At 41.1% G+C, this 23,717-nt stretch overlaps 1 protein-coding gene across 2 annotated transcripts in view; it reads right to left on the bottom strand.

Moving 5' to 3' along the window:
* bltp3a (bridge-like lipid transfer protein family member 3A) overlaps nt 1-23,717 on the bottom strand; it is a 110,558-nt gene that overhangs the window by 49,796 nt on the left and 37,045 nt on the right. For both annotated transcript variants that reach the window (XM_055654472.1, XM_055654471.1), the window contains exons 5-8: nt 14,826-15,015; nt 12,603-12,740; nt 9,727-9,897; nt 5,417-5,594 (exon numbers count right to left, since the gene is read on the bottom strand). In XM_055654472.1, coding sequence (XP_055510447.1) covers nt 5,417-5,594; nt 9,727-9,897; nt 12,603-12,740; nt 14,826-15,015 — 677 coding nt within the window. The remainder of the gene's footprint in view (nt 1-5,416; nt 5,595-9,726; nt 9,898-12,602; nt 12,741-14,825; nt 15,016-23,717) is intronic.

The following is a 23,717-nucleotide window of genomic DNA, read 5'->3' as shown; positions in this document are numbered from 1 at the left end:
TGATCCCAAACATACTGCTAAAGCAACAAAGGAGTTTTTCAAAGCTAAAAAAATGTAAATTATTGAGTGGCCAAGTCAATCACCCGATCTGAACCCAATTGAGCATGCCTTTTATATGCTGGAGAGAAAACTGAAGGGGACTTGCCCCAAAAACAAGCACAAGCTAAATGTGGCTGTAATACAGGCCTGGCAGAGCATCACCAGCGAAGACACCCAGCAACTGGTGATGTCCATGAATCACAGACTTCAAGCAGTCATTGCATGCAAAGGATATGCAACAAAATACTAAACATGATAACTTTCATTTACATGACATTGCTGTGTCCCAAACATCATGGTGCCCTGAAATGTGGGGACTATGTATAAACACTGCTGTAATTTCTACATGGTGAAACCAAATGTGTAAAAATGACCTTTATTAAAATCTGACAATGTGCACTTTGACCACATGTGATTTTTTTTCTATTACAAATCTCAAATTGTGTAGTTCAGAGGCAAATAAATAAATGATGAGTCTTTGTCCCAAACATTATGGAGGCCACTGTATTCCAATCTGAAAATACAACTCAGTTTCATTTAACTATTGCTTTCTGTTTGATGGCCATTTCCAACATTGTGTTTTTTTCCCACAAATGTGAGAGTATCCGCAATAGAGAAGTTAGTGAATGAACAATACAGGAAGCATTGTGTAACACAACATTCTTTAGCGGGGCAGAAATTTGAAAGAAAAGCAGGAAACATTGAAAATACTGGTCAGCAGCATATAAAAAGAAAAAAAAAATAACATTTTAGGATCAACAGTATAGAAGTTTGAGGTCTAGTTGTACTAGACATCGGTATTGAGAATATTGTGTTCAGTTTTGGTGTCCCAGTTATAGGAAAGATTTTGTTAAGCTAATAAGGGTGCAGAGATTTACAAGGATATTGCCAGGACTCACGGGTCTGAACTATAGGGAGAGGTTGAGCAGGCTAGGACTTCATTCCTTGAGTGCAGGACGATGTGTGATCTTATTGAGGGGTATAAGATCATGAGAGGAATAGATAGGACAAATGCAGAATCTTTTACCCAGAGTTGGGGAAAATCGAGAACCAAAGGACATAGGTTTGACGGGTGAAAAATTTGAGGAACCCGAGCGGCAACTTATTTTTTACAGGGAAGGTGGTAGGTAAATGGAATGAGTGGCCAGAGGAGGTAGTTGAGGCAGGTACTAACGTAATGTTTAAGAAACATTTTGACAGGTACGTGGATAAGATGGATTTAGAGGGATATGTGCCAAACCCAGGCAAGTGGGACTAGTGAAGATGGGGCACATTGGTCAGCCTGGACGAGTTGGGCAGAAAGGCCCGTTTCCACGCTGTAAGACTCCATAACTTCCCTTATCAGAACTAATGTTGTATTTTCAGTTTAATGTGTCAACCTGTTTTTAATAGTGCTGACAGACATACAAAAATATTTATCTGATGACCTCTTCTCCTCCCACAGACTCACCTGGACAGCCATCTATCCTTTCTGGACCTTTTTATCTTTAACTACTGGGAAGAAATCAAGCATCTCCCATTACCAACCCATCTCATCGCCCCCCCCCCCCCCCCATGGCCAAGCCCTCCTCTCACTTCACAACAATCCCAATATTATCATCAAACTCACCATCAAGGGAGGTGCAGTTGTAGTCTGATGGCTACAACTAAAGCTCCCGTTGCGGGCTGACCTCTACAGTGCTGAGGCCAACGCTCAAACACCTCTTACTTACCCCTTGACCATGACCCTGCAGATGCGCACCAGGCCATTATCTCCAGGACTATCTCTAATTTCATCACCTCTGGTGATCTGCCCTTCGCAGTCTCCAACCTCATCGTTTCCCAGCCCCGCATGGCCCGCTTCTACCTCCTAACAAAAATTCACACGCAGAACTGCCATGGCCAAACCATTATTGCTGCCTGCTCTTGCCCCACTGAGCTCATCTCCACATACCTTGATTCTATCCTATCCCCCCCTCCTTATCCAATCCCTTCCCACCTACATCCAAGACACATCACACACCTTCAGCAACAACAACTTTCAGTAACCAGCCCCCGTTCACTCACCTTTACCATTGACATTCAAAAAAGCTGAAGAAGAGTCCAGTCCAGAAACATCACCAAGAGATCTCCAGAGATGCTGCCTGACCCAGAGTATTCCATCATTCTGTGCCTATCTTTGGTATAAACCAGCATCTGGAGTTCTTTGTTACTACCAAATATTTCTAAATTGATTCATTTTGGTTCCATTTCTTTTATTTTCTCAGCTGTTAATGCTATGTGTTCTTTTTGGTACGCCCAAAATCCCATGTGGTTATCTATTTAACGTGACATTTACAAGAGAACTCAAACGATAATGCAACATTTTTTTGAAAAGGGGAATCATTTTATATTTTATGATCAACACTTCAATTTGGGTCTTAAAACCATAAACTAGTAATCCAAGTGAAGGTTAACATTATTTGAGGCTGTAAAGAATAGCTGCAAACTATTTGAACCGAGAACACTGAGAATATTATTTTAATTAAAAATTACCCACCACCAAATCACTTTAATCTCACATTTCATTACATCTAACAATATGAAGTACAATAAATTTATGAGCCTTTTATGACAAGATCCTCCTCTCTTAACAAACTATGTTACAGAATAACCATTGGTCTGCATAAAATCGCTATTTGCAAATATCTGGCATCATTAGAACGAAAAAACGCTTGAGTAATTCTGAGAAGCAGCATTGAGGGAGAAGATGGAGAGGTGATGTTTCAGTTCTGGGCCATTACTCAGTTTGATTGCAGTGGAGGCAGGAAAGAAAGCTGGAAAAGAGGAGAGGCAGAGCAGGCAACAGGTGAACACATGCAAGGGGGGTTATTTCAAAGGCAGATTACTGGACAAAGGCCAGAGATGAAAAGGCAGGTGTGAGACCAAAAAAGGAAAAAACGCTGCTACTTGTGAAACTTGAGGGTAGAAAAGTTGTGAATTGTGTAACCAGTAGAAAGGATGCAGGTGCAGGAGGAAAATGAGAAACCAGTGCAAGGTCAGCCAGGGTTCAAGGGAAGGGAAAGAAAGTGGGTGGGGGTCCGAGGAAAGGGGCTGTTTGCGTGCAAGTTAATAATAATAATAATTAGAGAATTCAATGTTCATACCGTTGCGTTGTAAGCTATCCACGTGGAATACGAGGTACTGTTCCTCCAGTTTACGTGTAGCCTCACTCTGGCAATGGAGGTGGGCCAGGATAGAAAGTCAGTATGAGAATGTGAAGAGGAGCTAAAATGGTTAGCAAACAGCAGATCCAATAAGCCTTGGTGGGCCGAGCGCAAATGTTTGGCAAAGCAATCGCCAAGTCAACGCTAGGTCTCGCCAATGTGCAGGAAGCCATATAGGATGCAGTGGATGAGGATAGAGGTGGTACATGTGTACCTTTGTCTCACCTGGAAGGACTTCTGGGGTCCCTGGATGGAGGAATAGGGGCAGGTGTCACATCTGGCGCTGTTAGGCAGCAACTCTACCGCTGCGCCACGATGCTGCACCTATTCTATTCTGTCCATACACAGCAGTGGACTTTATGGTCAGTTTCATAATAGAAACTACAACACACCTTTGTTCCAGAAACTGGATGAACTTGCCGCAGGAGCTATGTTCTCTTGCCAAAGAATTTGCTTTGGATTTACATGGAACTTGCATGCAAGGTTCACAGAATTTGTGCAAACTCCACACAGACAGCACCCGAGGCCAGGATCGAACCTCTGGCACTGTGAGGCAGCAGCTCTACCAGCTGCACCATTGTGCCATCCCAAGTCAAATTTCACCTGGGAGTGAAATAAGGCCCTGTTGCTGGTGGATAGTTATCACACGTTAGTTGCTTTATTATCACCTTGCAGCTCGGTCAATGACCAGTTCAACATGGTTGTTGCAATGTAATGGTGGTATTTTCATCCATAAACTGCTGAGTTGCAGATTAGGAACCTGTAAAGCAAATGCTTGGGGAAGTACCAACTGGTCCATTTTTGAACATTGTGTGACACCACTGCAATCTTCAGTTTGTGCATCACCATTTTCAATCACCCAAGCACATATTTAGAGCAATCATCATATGTAGCGGCAACAGAACAATGACATTCTTGCTCGCTTAACAGGCCTGTAGATGCGATAAGGGGGGACCTCATTGAAACATACAGAATAGTGAAAGGCTTAGATAGAGTGGATGTGGAGAGGATGTTTCCACTAGTGGGAGAGTCTAGGACTAGGGGTCATAGCCTCAGACTTAAGGGACGTTCCTTTAGGAAGATGAGGTGAAATTTCTTTAGTCAAAGGGTAGTGAATTTGTGGAATTCTTTGCCACAGAAGGCTGCAGATGCCAAATCAGTGGATATATTTAAGGCAGAGATAGATACATTTTTAATTAGTACAGGTGTCAGAGGTTATGGGTAGAAGGCTGGAGAATAGGGTTGGGAGGGAAAGATAGGTCAGTCATGATTGAATGGCTGAGTAGCCTTGATGGGCCGAATGGCCTAATTCAACTCGTTTCACTTATGATCTCCTGCAGTTGCAGGGGAAAGTACCTGGAGAGGGGGTGGTTCGGGTGGGATGGGAAGAGGGATTGTAGATGGAGCAATCTCTGCGAAAGCTGGAAAAGGATAGAGATGGAATGATATGACTGATGGTGGGATCACATTGGAGGTGACAGATGATGTGTTGAATGTGGAGGCTGGTGGGGTGAAAAGCAAAACAGGGGGACTCTACCCTTGTTCCATGTGGCGGGAGGGAGAGTGAGAGCAGACTGAGACAAAGAGCAGATGCTGGTGAGGGATCTATCTGTGATTACTGAGGGGAAACCACGTTCACTAAAGAATTAGGACATTTTGGACGTCCTCGAGTGCAAAGCCTCATCTTGGGAGCAGATTCAGCGGAGACAGAGCAATTGAGAGTAAGGGACAGTATCTTTGCAAGAAGAGGAAGTGTGCTTTAGATAACTGTAGGAGTGGGTAAGTTTGGAGTAGACTTCAGTCAACAGTCTGTTCCCTGTGATGGGGATAAAAAGATCAAGAAAGGGTAGAGAGGTGTTGGAAATAGTCCAGGTGAATTCGAGGGCTATCTTTTCACAACTTCCTTTTCATCTCTGGCCATTGTCCAATAATCTGCTTGTCAACCTTCCCCCCCCACCTCCCTTCGCCGGTGTGCACCTATTAATGACATTACTCTATCCCGACCCTCTTCTTTTCCAACTTTCCTTCTCCCCCCACCCCCCCAAATCACTTTGAAGAAGGGCCGGACAGGAAACGTTATCTATCCATGTTCCCCAGAGATTTTGCCTGACCCACTGAGTTATTCCAGCATTTTGTGTCTTTCTTCGATTTAACCACCAGCTGCAAAACCTTGTTGTTATGTCATTAAGTACCTTCTTCCGTTGATAAACCATCATCACAAATATGCAAATCCAGGCGTGAGATATGACTGTGATAAGATGATTCTTTCACATCATACATTTCAAAGTATTGGCTAATGCTGTTTGAGCTGTTACTTGTATGTGCTGGCTGCGATCGTTGTTGATGAGCACTAGGTGCTAAGCCACTAGTCTGTAAAAGATGACATTCATAACTTTAACCAATGTATGTTATTGTTAAGCTTTAATCAATTTAAAATGCAAATATAGTCAAGCTATACCACTGCCAAACTACTGAAAGACAAGCAGCTCTGAAAGAGGTATGTAATCAGTTTTTTTTTTTTAAATTAATAAATAAATAGGTAGCACCGAAATTGTCAGACATTGTTGTTCACGTTAAGGAACACAAGTTGCCAGATGCACCCAACAGAAGCAAAGGATTTATGGGGAAAGGTTTCTTTACTTTCTACCACATGCCTTAAAATTAAAATGCCTGTATTTTGTACAACTGAAATCATACAAACAAGTATTTAATGATTTGAAATAATGTTTTCTGAAATCACCATCATTGTTCCAGAAATTGTATGCAAAGCCTCAAGTATGCAACAATGTGCAAAATAAAACTGCAATTGTTCTATTTTCTTCTAGAGCACAACAACCAAATGAGATGTTGGATCACAAATGAATGTTTTCTGCTTCTACCCCATCCGTATTTAAATATTTTCAGACTTACTAATTGTTTTATTCCACATATTTAAAAAAAAAAGTAAACTGACAAGTAAAATATCCAAAAATGCCACTGCAATTATGGATTAGGAAAAATGAGTCAAAGCAAAGTAACTAAAAACATACTACTGGATGTTGTATCATCGTAAACGGTAAACTCAATTTCAAGTTCCCCATTCACATCTATTGACTGGTTACGTTCCTATCACTGCATGATGGATATGAAGTATATGCAACAACGAAAGTCAAAATTTAAAGTACTCCAGTTCCCCTAAAGCATCTTTACCACTAAAGAGTTAAAATGTTTAGTCTCATGCTTCTAGTTTTAATTGGAGACCTTTAAAATGTATAATTATCGCTGTACAATCTCTTTGACACTTACTGAATATAATTTGATATTCAATTCAATTTTCAAAATTATATTGCTTTTCAGTTCTTGTAAAATTTTCCCTCCATGTCTGCCTGATTGGTTACAGTGGTACAGAATTGCATGACTGTTCCACTTAGGAAGTTGCAAAATATTACCAGCAGCAAGACTTTGGTTTTTGTTGCTTTGAGGGTATTTCCAGCAAAAAATAAAATTTCTTTTTCAGGGGAATGTACAAAAACCCCTCGGGACAATAAAAAATTCAAAATTTGCAACCTTTACCAGGATAACCACAATAGGTTAAATGGCCATTTATCAGATTTGTGAGGACACATTATATGAAAATCTCTTTCTAAGCTCACTCATATGCATTGATTAGAATCTTGGTTGTTGGATGTATTTTGAATAATTATAGATCCAGATCTATAATGATTCAACTTCTACACACTCCTTTTAGAACTCGCTTAGATCTTATGAAATCCAGTTAAATATCAGACCACCAATGTACTAATCTATTTTATCATTGTCATTAGGTTCATTATAACTAAGATCATCTTCAATCAAAGAAAATCAACTCATCGGTGATAAAAACACATACCTTAAAACATACAAGTATCTTATGCATGGAAAAAAACATTTTCAATGAAGTATGACAGCTAAATAAAATATATACTTCAACTCAATGCTGACCATGTTGAAAGTTTGAACCACACATTGTCATGTCATCTCACAAACATTTCCCATCACTGTAAACTCCATTTTATAAACTCTACACCAACAAATATGGCCATTGAGATAAAGGTCAAAGGGCGAACCTTTAGTGAAAGCATGGACCGTGTTGGAGAGTCACAACACTGACCTTGCAGGCAGTGCCCATATTTGTGATGCTGGAGGAAAAATAATCTAATCATTGGTATTTCCACTAACAGGAGGGTGAAAAAGGTTTCAACGGCCAATATCAAAAATTACACAATTGTAAAAAAAGAGACAAAAGTAATTAAAACTTTTAGGTAAAAAAAAAAAAAACACGCCCACGTTGACACCTCGATAATTAAACTCAGCATACAACATGGCATGAGAGCAAATATTTCCACCATTTGACTACGGCCAAAGAGTTGATGCTGGAGTGGTCAAACAAGAAAATATAGGAAAATACAAGACGTCCTTTGTTGCTTCCTTTAGTTTGAGTGATAATATTTTCTAATTGTAGAACTCTGGGGATCTTTCAATATTTTGTTCCCTTAAATGGTTAAGCAAAGTTCTGTGGAATTTGCAAATGTTGACAACGTAGTAGCACTTCATCAGAAATGTAAAGGGGAACATAACTATTTCCAAAGATAGAATGAATGAATAAGTTTATTAGCCAAGCATTCACATACAAGGAATTTGCCGTGGTGCTCCGCCCGCAAGTGACATGACATAGTGACAATTAGGAATGACACATAAAACATTAAACATTAATAATAAAACATTATTGATTAAACATGTGAATTAAATAAAATACCAGAGCAAAAGAAGGCTACAGATTTTTGGTCATTGAGTAGAGCTACTCGTGGATAAAAACTGTTTTTATGTTTGGCTGTGGCAGCTTTGACAGTCCAGAGTCGCCTTCCAGAGGGAAGTGATTCATAGAGTTTGTGGCCAGGGTGAGAGGGGTCAGAGATGATCTTACCCACTCGCTTCCTGGCCCTTGCAGTGTACAGTTCGTCAATGGAGGGAAGGTTGCAGCCAATAACCTTCTAAGCTGATCGGACGATTCGCTGCAGCCACCGGGTGCCGTGCTTGGTGGTTGAGCCAAACCAGACTATGATGAAGTAGGCGAGGACAGACTCTACGATGGCCGTATAGAATTGGACCATCATTGTCTGTGGCAGATTGTGCTTCCTCAGCTGCCGCAGGAAGTACATCCTCGGTTGTGCTTTTTTGACTGTGATGGTAGCTCCCCATTTAAGGTCCTTGGAGATGATGGTTCCCAGGAACTTAAAATACTCCACATATGTGACTGTGGTGTTGTTGATGGTGAGTGGTGTGAGCTCTCCTAAAGTCTACTTTCAATTTCACTGTCTTAAGAACATTGAGTTCCAGGTTGTTGCAATGGCACCAGGAAGCCAGCTGCATCACTTCCTGTCTGTAGGCAGATTCTTCCCCATCCTGGATCAGTCTGAGTAACTCAGCGGGTCAGGCAGCATCTCTGGAGAAAAGGAGTGGTTGACGTTTCAGGTCGAGACCCTTCTTCAGACTGAGTCAGGGGAAGGGAAATGAGAGATATAGACAGTGATATAGAACAAATGAATTAAAGATATGCATAAAAGTAACGATGATCAAGGATCATCGGTCCATTGTCGGCTTGGGCTAGGTATAAACAAAATATACAGACAATGAAAATCACCAGGACAGTGAAACTAGTACAACGACTAGAGTGGTGGAGGGATGGAGAGAGAGGGAATGAGAGGGTTACTTGAAGTTAGAGAAATCAATATTCATACTGCAGGGTTGGAAGCTGCACAAGTTAAATACGAGGTGCTGTTCCTCTAATTTGCATTTGGCCTCACTCTGACAATGGAGGAAGCCCAGGAAAGAAAGGCGAGTATGAGAATGGGAAGGGGAGTTTAAGTATTTGGCAACCAGAAGATCATGTAGGCTTAGGCGGACTGAGTGAAGGTGTTCAGTGAAACTATCAGTCTACGTTTGGTCTCGGCGATGAATAAGAGTCCAGACCTGGACTCAAGCGCTGTGCTTTCCAAATGCTATTTCACACTTTTGATTCTGGGGACTTTCAAAGTCCACTTGCAATCGGACCCAGAAACACAAGGCCGAGATTGCAGATGAGCACCATGGTTCCATTTCCAGGTCACACTGTGCAGTGGACATATGACAGTGCTGCTGAGGTATTCAGACAGTCCAACAACGTAACCATCGCAAACTAAGATTGACACCAACAGCAAAAGTAGTTACTAAAAGTACAGCACTGAACATCAGAGCAAAGCGTTTAAAATTATAAATCACATTAACTTTGCATTTTTACTGCAGTTCAAAACAAAACAGACAGGCGATCCAAGTGATATTTAAATGCTTGGAGCCATTTTAATTTCATCTGGGGAGAAAATATGTAAATTGATACTTAATTTTAAATCTACGAGTGAAAGAAGCCAAGTTGAGGAAAGTTGTAAATTAATATATTTCTCAATTCAAATTACTTGGAAACAAACTGTTGAATCTTATTTACACTAACCGCAGCCGTGTCCGGAGCCATTCGTTTCCGCTGCTGGGCAGAATTCTCCATGGCCTCGCTGAGGGACTGTGCATATTCAATCATTGCTTTCAATTGCGAGTCAGTCAGAACCCAGAGCAAATCATCCAACAGGAACATGAGCTTCGAGCCCACAACATTACAATCCTTCATCTGATTAAAAGAAAAACACAAATATTATTTTCTCACACTTGTTTGATGAGTAATCTTTGTAAAGAGTCTTCTGTGATTAAAATCCAGAATTGTAAGATTTTTACTGATAACATTCTTTCCTTCCTCTTGAGTCAGGATTATTATCTTAGATAGTTATCTGGTCAAATATTAATATGGCAGATGAGTAATCTTGTACACATTTGCAGATACACAATAATCGATCAACTTTGTTCTCATTGATCAACACTGGTCTTTATTCAGTAACATTCAAACTTGGAAAATTGTTAACTTCATTTTCCAAATCACCCCATGGCCTTGCCTCATGTTACCTCTGTTTCCCAGTTTTAATCAGTACACGACTACTAGACTGTTCTTCTATCGCCTCTCAGAACATTTCAGCAATCCCATCTCACAAAACTTTCCTATTTCTTTCTTCTTATAAACTACCCTGAAATCTCTTCCATTTGAACATTTGATGTCAGGTTCTGTTTGATAATGCTCCTGAGAAACACCTCAGGCTGCATTGCAGTTTTAAACAGTGCTAAATTACATTTTGTTGCAGATTAGTACTAAACAGTGAAAACACACAGCTGTCATGCTCAAGATTGGAATATAGCTCTTTACGCAAATATTAACATCCAATAACCAACTTATTCAATGTCCTGGTAAACCACTACAAGATCAAATTAACATTTTCATAGAAAATCTTTCGTTTAATTTTGTCCCAAAATCCAAGCCACCTAAAGAGTCGTAACGTTTTTCTGGTTGCCGCTGGATTTTGAAATGTTCTAAACTTTTTGGCGACTGTGGGCTTGGTGCAGCTTCCCGGATGGACGTAGGTTGACTTTGGTTGTCGCCTGTGTGGATGTCCTAATGGGGTGCCGATTGTCAGTAGTTTGACGTCGACTAGGTGGTAGGTTGTCGTAGACATTGTCGTTGGGGGGGGTCCAGTCGCCAGTTTTTCGGCGACTTGCTACGACAGTGACAGTTGCCGGCAGTCGCCGAGAAAAATCGCCGAAGTGGGACAAGCCCTTAACAAACAGCTTTACAAAGAGTGAAGAATAGTATTGCTGTTCCAGACACATGTAGCAATTTTTCTCAGCATATGCTGTGCCTCACTTCCAAAACACTAGTTGTGAGAAAAATTACGCTTATCTTCAGAACTATTTGCACCTATTCACACTACAGTTACGTCATTATAGAACTGATATAACGCAAAACTCAGTGGTCAAGTGAGTAGATGCTTGTGTCTACGCTTGCTCAGAGTTGTCATCTCCATCTTGTTAGTGAAGAGCGGGCCTTACATTCAATGTTCACAAAATGAAGAATCTATACTCACCCACTATATAACACTGCCCACTGACAATTGCTGTTCCAAGTCATGGAAGCCACTTGGCAGCATAGACTATCACCTGCACCAGCACATCCATTAGCTGACTGAATAAAGGAAGTGTGAAAATGATGACCTCAAACCTAGCACACAACTTATGGTCTGTCTGCTATTGCCATCTTCTATCCTGGAGACCTGGGCTACCTGCAACAGGCATTGTAAAATACTGGAAAAATATAGGAAAAAAATACCACTTTTGTTGTCTCTGCTGAGGTCCTCCAAATCCATGAAGGAAATAAAACCTACTGTCTGCCATCTCCTAGGCCAACATCCCGAGCCAAATGTTCCTAATTATGTTTAATTGGGTCTGGTGGACAGGCCATGTAATTCACAAAATTGAGCTCAGAGTGAAGTCTCTGACAAGGGAAGAAGGATATTAGACAGACATAGGAGATGATTGAAGGATGTGCTCAAAGATTCAGTTTTGCACTTGAAAGCTGTTAGCATCCCAACCTGACTACTCATAATAGCTGCATAGAAAGTAAGGCAGACACTCGTGGAGGACAAGTGCGAGGCCTCAGCTCGAGAAGCTTTTGCGGAGGGTGATGGCAGTTTAAGTCCATGTTTTCGCTTTCTTTTGTAAATCTTCCTTGGTCTAGTCCAGTAGAGATGGCAGCTAGGGCTGCGTATGGTCTATTTGCAGGATGTGTGAGGGAACTGTAGACAGGTGAGCCTAATAGTTAAGTTACTGGAGAGGATTGAGAGATAGAATTAAATATGCATAAAAGTGACAAAGAAACATTTGGATGGTGGCGAAAACTTGAGTCCAGGCATCAAAAGCACACAAAACTGCATAAATGGTGAAATGTACCACCTCAACAACAACCAACCCCTTCTCCCCAACCATACTCCTGCCCCACCCATCATCCCCTGGATATTGGGTCTCTACTTCATAAATGGCCAAGTCTGTCACTCCTTCATTGTTCTTATTGGTAACCCTTAGAAGCCACAGAACAAGTTTTCTTTGAACTACATCACTGTCATCTTGAGCTACGTAGATGTATACTTTTGTTCAATTATTTGGTAATGTTTTAATATTTAATTATCATTTCTTAATATAATAAAACTGTCCATGATATTCCTCTGCAAAATCAACCCTTTCCAAGAGTAATATGAAACACCATGCTCAATTGATTTCATTGACACAACAGGTCTATTTGAGCAAGAGCTAGTTCGGGGAAAACACAATACAGCAGTGCAATGTGATCTTCTTTGGATACATTTATCACCAGGCACACTTCAGTGCAATACCTTTATCATTAACTAGTGATGATACCTATGAATGATATGAGCGTGAAAGCTAGCAAGTACATACCCTTCTCTTGAGAACAAGTCTGATTTTTGATTGATTGGTGATGAGTCTGAGTGGTGTGCTGATAACGCTCTGATCACCTGGAATGGCATCAGCTTCAATACGAAGTGTTTGCCAGTTTATTTCTTTAAATGTCAAAACCTGTTAAAACACATTACACAATTTCAATTAGAATGTTCTAATTCTAAACAGAACGAGTCACTAAAATTGCTCATCTCTTGTCATTCACCGACTTGTTATCCACAGATCTGCACTTTCACAAGATGGGGCCCAGTTGCCATCTCAGATCTTTTTAGAAGTTTGTGTCAATAGACAGTAGGTGCAGGAGTAGGCCATTCAGCCCTTCGAGCCAGCACCCCGTTCCTGCCTTCTCCCCATATCCCGACTCTGCAATCTTTAAGAGCCCTATCTAACTCTCTCTTGAAAGTATCCAGAGAACCAGCCTCCACCGCCCTCTGAGGCAGAGAATTCCACAGACACACAACTCTCTGTGTGGAAAAAGTGTTTCCTCGTCTTTGTTCTAAGTGGCTTACCCCTTATTCTTAAGTCGCGCTAAAACATCTAAAAAAAAACAGGAATGTGAACAGTTGTAAAACTTTAATCGCTAATTGATAATCACCAAAAAAAAGGATAATGGTTTATTTGGTGGACAGCCAAAGTGATCAGTTTGCAGACCACACCCATCATTGGATCCCTAGCATATGCAGTTCTAAGAAGATAATACTCCCTGTACACAATTGTGGTACAATATTTAAGATTGCCTTGGCTGCAAAAACCAAAAAGGTTTTGCATCAACAATTGATATTTCCAGTATCCCAAGGACTTGAACAATCCAATTTCATGGTACCATGCAACTTTTTTTACATATGTATTATTTATGTTTGGCTATAATTGTTATTGGTCCTTCCTGAATTAGGGTTAGCCCTGCTGAAGTAAAGGAGGCCACGTTGAGAACACTAGATGTAATAAATGAGGTTAAAAGAGGTGCACGTGAAGCGCTGTCTCATCTGGAAGGACTGCTGGGGTGCCTGGACGGATGCGAGGGAGGAGGTATTGGAACAGCTGTTACATCTCCTGTGGCTGCAGGGGTAAAAACTTGGGGAGGGGCTGTTTGAGTGGGAAGGGTTGAGTGAACCAAAGAGTTGTGGAGGGAGCACTCTCTGCAGAAGGCAGAAAAGGGTGAGGATGGGAAGTTGTGACTGGTGGTGGGATCTTGTTGAAGGTGGCGGAAATAATGGTGAATGATGTAATGAATGCGCGGGCTGGTAGGGTGGAAGCTCGTATCCTTGTTCAATGTGGGGTAGATGCGAGATCAGAACTACAGGATCCAGCGGAGATGCCAATGAAGGATCCATCTATGACAGCAAAGGGGACACAATGTTTTCTAAAGAAAGAGGAAATTTCATCTGACCTAGATTGGAAAAGCTAATCTTGTGATCAGATGCAGCAAAGCCAGAGGACAGAAAGGAATAGCATCTTTGCAAGGGGGTGGATGGAGGTGTAGTCAAGTTAACTGTGGGACTTGAGGATGCTTTGATCTAAAAACTCCAATTGTTTTCAAATCAAAAGTTGCTCAATGTACAAGTACAGCAGGTTGGCTGCATTCGTTTCTTTATTATTACAAAAAGCTAAACATTCAACATGTTACAAGAATTCAATCATGGTCGCACATTGGATAACTTAGTCCTTCACTGGCTTGTCTGCCTGGTGATTGTGAAGAGTGCATAAATGAAGTGATGTAGGTAAGCGCATGGCTGAGATACAAAGTTAATAGCCTCACATTGTTTCAGCGAAGTAAATTAGTTATGTTATGAAGTTTTAGATGATAAAGCGGATGACAAATGGTCAGAAATCTAGTTATTGTGCAAAACATGGTCCCACTCCTACTAAAGCAAACTTAAAACATTATTGCCAGTCCTTTAAGAAATAAGTTTATTGGCCAAGAAAATAACATTTAAAGTCAGCTCAACCATTGCAACACAATCCTGCACAAGGGATCTCTCAGGCATTGCAAAAACACAAGTTACATAAAAAAAGGCAATGTTCCACTTTATCATTTTGAAAAGGAGTTAACCATTCCTTGGGGCTAATTATTAAGAGTGCTTCAGTGGAAGATATTGATTTAATTTTATAATGGACAGCTCATTCAGCATCATGGGCGTTGAAACCATTTCTACACTTACTGTGAATGGAAGATAGCTGATGGCAAAAGTAATGAATCCATACCTCCCCTCGCTCTGGATCTGTAATCCTCGTAAATCGTAGATCACTCTGCTGCCACTTGGGATTTACACTGTAACCTTGCAGCTGCCACAGCTCAAACGAAGTATTGAATGCTTTTGCTTCAATTTTAACAACAATGGAATTCACTACGATAGACATTCCCTCCACAACCTTTTCAGCAAAGCCATATTCACTGTAGAAACATACAAAACAATATTTGGCCATCATGAAATTGAACGCTGCCGTTTGATGAACTTAAGTGTTAAACCTAAAAATAATTATGATAACAATATATGTTGCAGCATGACTTCAAGACACTTCAAGTGCAGCCAAAGATGAATTTTAAATTTGATTGCACGGTGAGGGAAATGGTATGAATAATGGGCCCGTCCCACTTAGGCGATTTTTTAGGTGATTGCAGGCGACAACATGTTGAAAATCTTTCGGCGACAGTGGTGACAATTTTTGCTTTCGTAGGTGGTGTCGTAGGTTGTCGCCAGGTGTCGTAGGTGAATTCCATTAAAACTAGTCCCTGGCAGTTGCCTAAAGAGTCGCCTAAGTGGGACAGACTCATTATGGGCCTGTCCCACTTAGGCGATTTTTCAGGCGACTGTCAAGTTGCCAGCAGTTGCCTGAAAAACCCGCAATTGCAACGGCGACTGACAGAGTAGAACACACACACATCGCTTCCTTCAGCAGCCCGTTATGCAGGCAGGGGACAGGGCAAGCGCTGTCTGAGTGAAATTCACACGGTGCAAAGCCAAGGTGATACAGACACACACCGCGATGAACAGGAAGGTTGGAGCTATAATTAAGACGACTAAAGCACAGGGGGAAGGGGGGGGGTGGGGGGGAAGAGGGAGTGGAGACAACTTTTTAAAAAGTCAGAGATACACGGCTGTGAAACTCGGCAGGCATTACCAGTCGATTATTCTTGGTTCTGAAAACTACTGCTTACATTTTTTTTCCCCAATGACACAATGAAATTCACCGATCAGCACCGGCTACAAACTACGCGAATCCTGGCGACCCACCTATGGCACGAGAATTCTCGCTATTCTCCATGGCGGCTTCATTCTGGTCGCTGCTAATATTTCAACATGTTGAAAAATTTGCGGCGACCATAATGAGACCGTGACTAGTTCCCAGAATGTCGGAACTCCTTACGACCATGAAGGGGACTCCCCAGCAACCACCCGCGAACATGTGGCGACTGCATAGTCTTCTGCAGTCGCCTAAAAAGTTGCCCAAGTGGGGCAGGCCCATTAGGATAACATCCCTTTACAAGTGCTTTTTAGTTTTACAAAAAATAAATCACCAAGATCCTGATGCCAAGATAAGACAAGTTAAATTCATTAGGCATCACTGGCAAGGCCAGCATTTGTTGCCCATCATTAATTGCCCTCAAAAAGATGAGGCATCTTCTTGAATTGTTACAATCCTTGTAGCAAAAATTGTTCCACAGCCTCCAATATTTTTCAACAACAATTTGCCCATTGAAGTCTCTCTCAAATATTGGCATGCATTATCAGTGCCATAGACCTCTGGCATCAGAGTTGTGTTATTTCCTCCCTTGTTTCTTTCACAAGCTTATCTGGGCCTGCTGATGTATTCAAAGATAATAAACTTAGTTTCCAATGTTTTCCTCTTCTTACAACATTCCTCCTCACTCCATTCAAATTCCATAAAGACAATGTGAAATATTCATTCATAACTTTACTCTTCTTCACTATGACCCACATTTTTCTCTTTCATTTCACAGAATGTCTTAAGAATTTTACTGCACAGTATTTTCCATGTATATTCACTGCCATTGTAATTTGCATTTTAGTTTCTCTCCAGCACTTCAGGATATAAATAATAGGTGTTTGCGACAAAGAATGATACATGCAACAAGTAGAAAGGATATCCAGTAGTATAAAAATCGCCGATCCGAAATTGTTGAAACCAGTACAAGCTCAAGGCTGTGACATGCCTAACGAAAGGAGTTCTCTTATGATTTTAACATTCCTTCAGTTTATATTCAGCTTCATACCTCGTGTTTCTAGGTTTTACATTAAATTTCAGTCACTGGAAAACAAATACAACACAGCTAAATACAGGGTGTGACTATATAAAACTGCTGACTTTTTTGTTGGCACTAAGTGCAATTCCAAAACTATTTTAACAAAGCAGGTGCAGGTATGTTGCATTGCAAGATTCTTTGAATTACTACAGCTGTCTGGGCCTTGTTGCAAACTTTACTTTGGCACTTTCAGTGATTTAATTTCACGTCGTTTTTTCAATGATCAGCAGTCTGAAATCCACACATTTTTCTACCTAGTTCCTAATCAAGGATTGTCAATACCTGTAAATACCTGTCTGAGATTTTGCATGAATATTTATAAATGCTTTATTGTAAACCATATAATCACTTTGCCACTTGAATGGTTCTCTTTTTTGCATCACATGATTTCATGGTGCTCTGTTGAGGCAGGACACAGTCAAAGACCACCACATCAAATTTATCACATTGTTTATATTGTTAACTTTAATTAATCACATTAAAATTGCTAAGGCTTTAATTTTCACAAAGGGAAAAAAATCTCAGCTACTCCACACTTGCATGTTCATAAAGCACAGAAACAAGCCATTTGTCCCACAACGTGTATGCCAACCATCAAGTACCTGTCTGCTCTAATCTATATACCACCACTTGTAACCTTCTGTATTTTGGTAATTAAAGTGCTCTCCCAGAGCGTCTTTAATGTTGCAAGAGAGTGCTCATCTCCAGCACCAATGTGTACCAAATTGCAAACACCCTTGGATGAAAAATTCCGTTGATCCCTTCTCAATCTCCAACTGGTAACTTTCGACTGCAGCCATGTTGCCTTCAACACCTCTGTCACGGGGAAAAGTTTCTCTCTCTCGACTGCAGGCCTCTTAATTTTTCCTTTCCCACCTCATCTCATGATCGCGAGCATCCTCCATGACTTCACCACCCTGTTTAACTGTGCTGCCACTGTCAGTGATCACTGGATTTGCATACAGATTAAAATAATAAAGCCTTTAAATGCAGGAACAAAAAAAAAAAAAATCTGAATAATTTATCGCTTCATTAATTTACATCAACATCTGAATAAACTACATTTCTTTTGTAACTTAAAAATAATAATTGGGGAACATTTTTCTTCTCTACTTCACACTCAAGCAAGCTGACGTCTCACGATCACAATTAGAAATTATTTATAACAAACTCTTTAGCCAGAGACACAAGGAACTGCAGATGCGGGTTTATAACAAAAAGTAAAGTGCTGTAGTAACTCAGGCAGCATCTCTGGAGAACATGGATAGGTGATGCATTGGGTTGGTACCCATTTTCAGAGATTGCACTGTTCGGTGGGGGGGGGGGGGGGGGGGGGAATTGGAGGAGAGAAAGCTGGAAGAGAGGTGGGAGAAGTGGGGGCAGGATAAAGTCTGGTGAGTAGAGGCTGAATACAGGTGCAGGTTTCTTTTGATTGGCAAATGGTTGGAGAAAGGCCAGAGATGAAAAGAAAAAGTGTAAGGGAGGAATAGAAGAGGTGTGGATTGTGAAGCCAAAAGGGACATAGGAGGAACCCTTTCCCTTAAGAGGAGGAGGAAGGGGAGAAATGGGTGCAAATCCAAGTAGAGCACAGGAAAAGAGAGGCAGGTTACCTGAAATTGGAGAATTCATTGTCCATACCATTAAACTGTTAGCGACCTAGGTGAATACGAGGTATTGTTCCTTCAGTTTGCATATGGTCTCATTCTGGCAATAGAGGCAGCCCAGGTCAGCATGGGAAGGGGAGTTAAAATAGTAAGCAGCCGGGAGGTACAGAAGTCCTTGATGGATCAAGCAGAAGTGTTTGACGAAACGGTCACTACATTTGGTCTTGCCGGTGTGAAGGAGGCCATATCAGAAAAATTGAATCCAGTAGATGAGGTTAGAGGAGGTGCAAGTGAACCTCTGTCTCATCTGGAAGGATTGCTGGGGTCACTGGATTGAGGGAGTCCCTGAGGAGGGGATGGTTTGGGTGGGAAAGGATGAGTGATCCAAGGAGACGTGGAACAAAGGGACTCAGCATAAGGTGGAAAGGGGTGAAGATGAGAAGATGTGACTGGTGGTGGGATCACATTGAAGTTGGCTGAAATGTTAGGGAATGATATTGGATGCTTGGCGGAAGGCGAAGGATCAGGGGAACTGTATCCTTTTTCCACCTGGGGGCATTTTGACAGGCTAGCAACTCATTCAGGTATGAGTGTAGGGTTACAAAGGTAAGGCCTCTGCTGAGGACTGACTGTTCTGCATAGCAAAGGGCGTGTTTGGGATGGATGGTGAAAACTCGATAGGATTAAGGGCTGGGATCAAACCCAGGCTCTGAGGAGGGTAGTAGGGTGCGAGGTAGAAGTAGTGGCATGGCTGGCATAGTGGGAAGAGCAGCAGGGTCAGTATTTATTTTTATCTTTATCTTTAGCGATGACTTTACTTTTGTATTAAGTCAATTCATTCAGTTCTCAGCACCAAATCCTAGCGTAGGTGTAGTGAGTCAGAACTACAGAGAAACTCCAAGCCAGCCAATTAATCTGAAAATATTTGACATAGTTCACTGCAGTTTTAAATAGAACATTAATGTGCAGACACTTCCTTTCTTTTAACAATACTGAGCTATTAAATCTTTAATCGTATGTAAAGACATGACAGGTAGCCACATTTGTTCTAACAACCACACCCAATAGTTTGACTAACTCAAAGCCTAAATTTTCTGTGGAAGTGCTAACAGCTTCATACCAGCAATCCCAGAATAAATGGAAATGATCGAGTTTCCAGCGAAAAATCCAACAGATTATCTGGCGCTGAATGTGGTATCAAATTGAAACACTGCAACAATCACGATAGCCTCATCAACCTTGCAAAGTGTTTCTCGTGAACCTCTGGAGACTGGTATTTAACTTGAGAGAGTGGTACCACAGTTAAGTCCCGCAAAAGGCTAAAGGCATAACCACAGAATCATATTTCACAAATAACTCCTTCACCACAATCAGTGAGTCTATCTCGTCCCATGGAAAGACGGATTCAGCCAAAGTTCATGGCTACACAAACAGTGGGAAGTGGACCCGATAGTGCAGAAACTGGACTCTGGATAAAATATTCCAAATGCCCATGAATACGAGTGGCTTGGTCGGTCGACCACTGATGGCGGCATGCAGAACACAATTACTAGATGAGGTCTGTAGGAGGAGGAGGAGGAGAATTAAACAAATCTACTAAACCTCATTCTCTATTTAACCTATGAGTTAGTTTAATTAAGCTGTTAAGTACCATCTATAATTAGCTCGAGAGAGAGAGAGATACTGATACTTTACAGGATATGTGCACTTCAAGTCGTATGTGCTTACACAAGTCAGAGACATGACAGAGGCGGAAGACTGTAGACACAGGAATCTTGAGCAAAAATATAACTGCCGAAGGAACAGCGGAACAGGCATCAGGTGTGAGGGGAAATGGATAGACGACACTTTGGATCGGGTCCTTTCTTCAGATGAGCTTATGTGATATGCAGGATGAAGTTATAAAATCACTTGTGTCATTTACAAACAAAAAAAGATTGTTTTACATATTATAAATAATACCATTCAATTCAATAACCAACTCAGATGCTTTGACTTTCTTAACTAGAATGCTAGAGCTCCAGTTATTGTTTGATCAGATGAGTGCTTGACATCCTAAGTCTAAGGAAGGTTCTCGACCCGAAACGTCACCCATTCCTTCTCTCCAGAAAGTTCTGCTTGTCCCGCTGAGTTACTCCATCCCAAGTTCATCATCAGTTGCATGAGCAGGTAGAATAAAAAATCTTGCTTGCAAGCACATCGACTCGGTCAGACACACAAAAACAAATTATATATCAATTATGCATGAAAGTTACAAAAGAAAAACTGTGCCAAGAAACAAGGCACGTGCCAATACATAGTTAGAAAATAAGTCCAGGGTGGTGTTAGAGCTGGGCCAAGGAGTTCGGCCGCTGAAGTAGGGTCAGAATTCGTAGGTGGGTTCAAGAACCCAGTAGTTATAGGAAATTAGCTGTTCCTGAATCTGGTGGTGTGGGGCCAAATGCCTCTGTACCTCCTGCCTGATGACAGCAATGGGAAGAGGGCATGGGTCATATGTTGGGGATCCTTGATGATAGATACTGCCCTTTTGAGGCAGTGCATCATTGGAGAGGAGGGCTGTGCCTGTGATGGAGCGGGCCAAATCCACCGCTCTCTGCTGCCTCTTGTGTTTCCAGGCCAACTCATTACCAATTGATAGCCTAGTTGCTAGTCATTTCTAAATCCACTTCTGGAATAAATTAATCACCATAGATTTCTTCCATATGGTCTGGTATGCATCATGCTGAAATAATTTGGTTAATATGAACTCTTCTGATATCTCCTCTCATATGAAGACAATCATCCAGTACAGCTAACTTGTACCATCTCACCATTATTCCACCTGTTCATTCAGCTTGGCACTGCCTATGTTCTTTGAACTGCTTTTTTTTGTCTCTTACAAATAAGTTGAGGTACAAATCGTGCTTGTTCTGTTGTTTCACCTGTTCCTCTCCACTCTGTTAGAAGCTATGCTCCAACTTAAGTACAGGTAGTTTTGAATTTAATTCCATGACATAAATCGGAAATAGGCAAGTGTTAAATTAGGGAACACTATTTGCACTGCACAGATCAAGTTGCTTACAACCTGATTTTAATTGGGAACTAGAGAAGCATCAAAATTACTTATGAAATGATCAAGCAGAAAAGCACTCCTGAATTTACAGTATGGAAAAACAGTTGTTTCCATGCAACCTCCCCACAATGAACTTGTCTAAAAAACACAGCTGTTATCTTTAACCTTGAAATTGACACATATTAAACCATGCAACATCCAGCCATTGTTTTAAAAAAAAAATTTTGCCACTGAAAATACCTACAATTTTGAACATCTTGTGGGAAAAATAACTTTGTTGCAAGTCAAATTCACTGATCATAATCCTTTCCCCTATTTTTATAAGTGTTTTTATAATGCTATCTTCTATAACACGAGATTTCTTAGGAACACAATGATCGAATTATAACAGAACAATCTTTATGTTCAAAGTCTGAAAAATATTAAACAAGAACCACCATGAAAAACTTCTCAACACCATGTCCAGATATTTTACCTGTACTGACAGAAAGCTGGATTACATCTCAAAGCTTTCAAACAGTTACAGTGAGCATCAAAGTTTGTCATCCAAGACCAATACTAGCATGGATACTAGCATGGATAGCAGGTTGGCTGGATGGCAGAAGACAAAAGATTGGCAATTAAGGGGGCTTTTTCTGGTTGGCTGCCAGTGACTAGCAGAGTTCTGCAAGGGTCGGTGCTGGGGCCACTGCTCCTCACATTGTATATTAATCATTTGGACAAGGGGATTGAAGGCTTTGTGGCAAAGTTTGCAGATGATAGAAAATAGGTGAAGGGGCAGGTATTGTAGCGAAAACAGGGACTCTGCAGAAGGACTTGGACAGGTTGGGAGAGTGGGCAGAGAAATGGCAGATGGAACATAATGCAGCAAAGTGTGGCGTCATGCATTTTGGTAGTAGGAACAAAGGCATAGACTATTTTCTAAATGGGATGAGAATCCAGAAATCGGAGGTGCAAAAGGACTTGGGAATGCTGGTGCAGGATTCCCAAAAGATTAATCTGCAAGTCAAATTTGTAGTAAAGAAAGCAAACTCAATGCTAGCATTTATTTCAAGAGGGCTTGTATACAAAGACAGGGGTGTAATGTTGAGGCTCTATAAGGCGCTGGTAAGGCTGCATTTGGAATATTGTGAGCAATTTTGAGCCCCATATCCAAGGAAGGATGGAGAGGATCCAGAGGAGGTTTACAAAAATGATCTCAGGAATGAGTAGGTTTACCTATGATGAGCGTTTGTCAGCACTGGGCCTGTACTCGCTGAAGTTTAGAAGAATGAGGGGATCCTCATTGAAACACACAGAATAGTGAAAGGCTTGGATAGAGTGGATGTGGAGAGGATGTTTGCACTAGTGGGAGAGTCTAGGACTAGAGGTCGTAGCCTCAGAATTAATGGATGTTCTTTTAGGAAGGAGACGAGGAGAATTTTATCTAGTGATGAATCGGTGGGATTCTTTGCCACAAAAGGCTGTGGAGGCCGCCAGTGGATATTTTTAAGGCATAGATAGATTCTTGATTAGTACATGTGTCAGAGGTTATGGGGATAAAGCAGGAAAATGAGGTGAGGAGGGAGATACAGTGGCTTGCAAAAGTATTCATACCCCTTGAACTTTTCCACATTTTGTCACGTTACAACCACAAACGTAATTGTATTTTATTGAAATTTTATGTGATAGACCAACACAAAGTGGTGCATAATTGTGAAGTGGAAGGAAAATGATACATGGTTTTCAAATTTTTTTACAAATAAAAAACTGAAAAGTGTGGCGTGCAAAAGTATTCAGCCCCCTTTACTCTGATACCCCTAAATAAAATCCAGTGCAACCAATTGCCTTCAGAAGTCACCTAATTAGTAAATAGAGTCCACTTGTGTGTAATCTAATCTCAGTATAAATACAGCTGTTCTGTGAAGGCCTCAGAGGTTTGTTAGAAAACATTAGTGAACAAACAGCATCATGAAGCCCAAGGAACACACCAGACAGGTCAGGGATAAAGTTGTGGAGAAGTTTAAAGCAGGGTTAGGTTATAAAAAAATATCCCAAGCTTTGAACATCTCACGGAGCACTGTTCAATCCAGCATCCGAAAATGGAAAGAGTATGGCACAACTGCAAACCTACCAAGACATGGCCGTCCACCTAAACTGACAGGCCGGGCAAGGAGAGCATTGATCAGAGAAGC

Source organism: Leucoraja erinacea, chromosome 24 (assembly GCF_028641065.1).
Source record: "Leucoraja erinacea ecotype New England chromosome 24, Leri_hhj_1, whole genome shotgun sequence".
In the NCBI taxonomy this organism is placed as follows: Eukaryota; Metazoa; Chordata; class Chondrichthyes; order Rajiformes; family Rajidae; genus Leucoraja; species Leucoraja erinaceus.
The sequence above is the reverse complement of the archived record's forward strand: the minus strand, read 5'-3'. Positions and strand labels throughout refer to the sequence as shown.